We start from the raw sequence: 4015 nt of genomic DNA on the forward strand, positions 1-4015 counted from the left end.
GCCGTGGCCATGCAGCTGATCGAGCCGGTGACAAACAGGCCGGGCCCTTATGACAGAGACTAGAGAGGTTCAGGAAACCCAGGCCATGTTTAGATTGCAAATTTGTATAACATTTGGAACTTTTTGCTACTGTAGCGTTTTCGTTTGTATTTGACAAATTTTATCTAATCATGGTCTAACTAGGCTTAAAAGATTCGTCTCGTGATGTACAATTAAACTGTGCAATTAGTTATTTTTTTTACATACATTTACTGCTTCATGCATGTGTCCTAAAATTGATGTGATGGAGAGAGAGTGTAAAAATTATAATATTTGGAAGCGATCTAAACGGGGGCCCAATGCTATAATTAGGTCCCGTTTGGGGCAATTGGCGCATTTGATCTTTTCTTTTGGCATCGACCCACTGTGGACGGGTGCCCTTGGCCCTGCCCTGAACATTAGCACCTGTACCATCAGCACTCGCTGCTTCTGCTATCAAATTTGCATTCATGCAGCAGACGGTGACCAGCCAACACACGCCCCAATTTGCCAAAGGGATCCGAGAAAACCACCAAAAGAGCTCGATGTTTCCAAGACCGGCAGATCAGAACTGCCCCAAAAAGGACACTCATTTCCATTACAGGCTGCACGGGTCAGGAGAGGAGGTTGATGGACACGGTTATTTTTGGACGTCATGACAACCAATACATATGAGCAGATCGAGCATTTATAGTAGTAGTAGTACGTACATCTTTGGATCAAATCGAGAAAGAAAAAAAGAACTCTAAAAAAATAGTAACCCATACTAGAACAGAGGCACGCTAGGAAAAAAAAGAATTTATGATAGCATCGTGCTTGCACATCCATCCATCCGTCCGTCCGTCGACCAACCAACAGCTAGGATCGATCCGCCGCCCACCGTGGAGGATTTATACCGCGGCCGCACCAAATTTAACCCCCCGCCGTAATTACCGACCCGTGCCGCACCAACGCGCCGCGGCAGCACACGTTCACGCACGTGGCGGATTCAAGAGCGCCGCCCGGCGTTACGCCGACGCCGCGGCAGCGGCGGACGCCCGCTCGACGATGGCGGCGCGGAGCGAGTTCTTCATGACGACGGTGAAGGCGAAGGTCTCGGTGGGGTCGGGCGGGCCCTCGCCGGCGGGGGGCACCCACCGGAACTCGCGCACCATGTTGGCGAGCATGAGCTGGATGTGGAGCACGCCGAGCGTGGCGGCGGGGCAGATGCGGCGCCCCGCTCCGAAGGGCATCATGCGGAGCGCGCGGGTGCCGGTGATGTCGGTGTCGAAGCCCTCGCCGCCCTCGAGGAACCGCTCGGGGCGCCACGCCCCCGGGTCCGGCCACGTCGCCGGGTTCTCCGTCACCCACGCCGTGTAGAACTCCACGCTGGCGTCCGCCGGCACGCGGTAGCCGCCCAGCTCCGTGTCCCGCGTCGCCGCGTGGGACAGCACGAAGTGGCTCGGCGGGTGCCGCCGGAACGTCTCCTTCACCACCGCCTGCAACCACCCGCCGCCGGCCGGGGAGGCAAGAAAACATGGAACGCACGCGTGTGAGTGAACGAACAACCATCGCTTTCAGTTTCAGTTAGACTGAAGAATCTTGCTTGTTGTCAGACCCTACCCTACCACCACAGTGATCGACCGACCTACTAGCAGATCAAGAACGTCACTTTCATGACAGATTAGCACTACTAGTGTCATCTCTTCTAGAAGCATTGATTATTCGGACAGCAGCAAGTTATTAGTGCCACCTCATCGTGGTCCGAATTCCAGCCTGAACTGTCTGAAATTAGTAGCCGCTCGCACATTTGTTCGGAAGTCAGAATCAAGCGGCACGGGATATCATGCGAGACATCAGATTTAAGATGCTCCCTCCCATCACTGACTTCAGTTGCTGACGGATGAGCCGATGGAATTATGCAGCCAGCTATCATTGTCCTCTGCGTGCGTGCCTGTCCTTCAGATGAAGGCAAAGTGAAGTGTCCTGGTACCAATCCAGTTTGGCACCAAGGTTTTCATGTGCACAAACAGTCCAATTTCCTTTAGCTTCTTGTCAGGAAAAGGTTTAATCCCTTCAGAATTCCTTCGCAGTAGCCAGTAATGGGAATTTGTACAGCTAGCTAGCTAGCTAGAGGTTATCAATTACTACATTATATGTAGTTCTTTCAAGTGAAGTCCTTTCTAGGAAAGCTGAAAGAATTCCGTATTATGGTGTGATAATTATTTCTGCCAATTCATATTGGATCAACGGATTATTCTAGGTAGAGAGTGGATTGGTGATTACCTGCAGGTAGGGCATGGCCTCGACGTCGGCCTCGGTGATCCGGGCGGTCTTGCCGACCTTGCCGACGACCTCGTCGTAGAGGCGCTCCTGGGCGGCGGGGTCGAGGACGAGGTGCATCATGGCCCACTCCAGCGCGGTGGCGCTGGTGTCGGTGCCGGCGCTCATGACCTCGGAGCAGAGCGTGACGAGCTCCTCTTCGCCGAGGCGCTTCCCGCGGCCGGGTGGCTCGAGGTCGAAGAGCGAGTCCACGTACGCCTCGCCGGGCCCGCTCATCATCTCGACGCCGGCGGCCGCCGCCTTCTTGGCGCCGTCGCGGAGGAACTCCCGGCGCGCGCGCACGAGCGGCACGAGGCAGTCGAGCTGGCGGCGGCGCAGGTGGCGGGCCTCGGTGAGCTGCTTCCTGAAGAGCGGCGTGAGGAGGGGCAGGAAGTCCGGGAGCTTGGGCATGGTCATCATCATGACGTCCTTAAGCACCTCCTCGATCTCCCGGATGAGGTCGTCGGGGATCTTGGCGCCGAAGCAGATGCAGATGAGGATGCTGCAGATGGTGAGGCGGCAGTTGGCCATCATGCGCACGGCGCCGGTGGCGGCGAACTCGGCGCGGAGGCGGCGCAGGTGGGCGTTGACGGCCCACTCCCGGATCCAGGAGAAGGCCTTGACCCGGTGCGGCGACACGATCTCGGCGACGAAGTTGCGGCGGAGCGCGCGCCAGAGCGGGCCGTAGGGCGCGGAGTTGACGGTGCACTTGCCGACGCTGAAGAGGAGTCGGGTGGGGCTGTCCTCGGGGCGGCTGGCGAACATGGGGCCCTGCTTGACGAGCGCCTCGTGGATGAGGTCCGCGGAGGTGACGACGATGAGGGTGCGCTGCCCCATGCGCATGGTGAAGATGGGCCCGTACTTCTCGCGCAGGTCGCGCACCACGTACATGAAGGGCCGCCGCTGCAGGATCACCTGGAAGAGGTTCCCCACCACCGGCCACCCCGGCGGCCCCGGCGGGAGGCCGTCCACGCCGCCGGTCTTGGAGCACCGCCGCCACCACATCGCCGCCAGCGCCACCGCCAGCACCACCAGCAGCACGTCGTTCACGTCCATCGTCTCTCGGTCGACGGTCGTCTCCCCTCTAGCTAGCTCCGGCCACCTCTTCTTCTTCACTCTCTCTCTCTCTCTCTCTAATTGGTGGCTGCTGCTTGCTGCTACCACCGCAGCAGCCAGAGACGAACCAGCTGTCAGTGTGGGTGTGTACACTGCTCCTGCTGAGCTGAGCGAGTGAGCAATGGCAGTGGGGGATAGTGGGTGGCGGGGCGCTATATAGCGGAGGAGCGAGGACGGAGGGCTCGTACCGTGGCGGCGTAAATGCGCGCCATCTACCATCAGAAAGGGGGCCATGAATGCTCCAGCGTGTTATTGAATGCGGGCTTGTGAGGGCTCGGAGCCGGAGAAAAGAAAAACCAGCAGCGGCAGCAGCACCAGCTCGCCGCCTAGCCTGGCCACCATGGCCGCCCGCCCCTTGACATCTACTAGAAGCAGAGGCCTGCAGGCTCCTTAATGGCGCGCGCCAGTGCCACGAGCCCGGTGCGGTTGGGGAGACGACGACGATGACGAGGACGCGGACGCGGGTAGTAGTGAGCGGCCAGTACTGACGACGGACCGGCGAGCGAGGACGCAAGTGAAGTGGCCTCCGTGCCGGACCCGGCCGGGACGGTTGGTTGGGTCGGGTCGGTTGCACCGGCCG

General features: G+C 58.9%; 1 protein-coding gene across 1 annotated transcript; it reads right to left on the reverse strand.

Moving 5' to 3' along the window:
* Positions 1–673: 673 nt before the first annotated feature.
* On the reverse strand, positions 674–3571 carry LOC112889710 (cytochrome P450 77A3). The gene is made up of 2 exons (XM_025956465.1): positions 2284–3571; positions 674–1496 (listed from the first exon to the last, which is right to left on the reverse strand). The coding sequence occupies exons 1-2, from the start codon at positions 3373–3375 to the stop codon at positions 1026–1028; spliced, it is 1563 nt and encodes a 520-aa protein (XP_025812250.1). The 5' UTR covers positions 3376–3571; the 3' UTR covers positions 674–1025.
* Positions 3572–4015: the final 444 nt, after the last annotated feature.

The sequence above is a fragment of the Panicum hallii genome, chromosome 4 (assembly GCF_002211085.1).
Source record: "Panicum hallii strain FIL2 chromosome 4, PHallii_v3.1, whole genome shotgun sequence".
Lineage (NCBI taxonomy): Eukaryota > Viridiplantae > Streptophyta > Magnoliopsida > Poales > Poaceae > Panicum > Panicum hallii.

Coding starts and splice junctions, on each gene's coding strand:
- LOC112889710 (XM_025956465.1), bottom strand. CDS start 3,375: ATGGACGTGAACGACGTGCTGCTGGTGGTGCTGGCGGTGGCGCTGGCG. Junction 1,497..2,283: donor AGGCCATGCCCTACCTGCAG/GTAATCACCAAT, acceptor GGGTGGTTGCAG/GCGGTGGTGAAGGAGACGTT.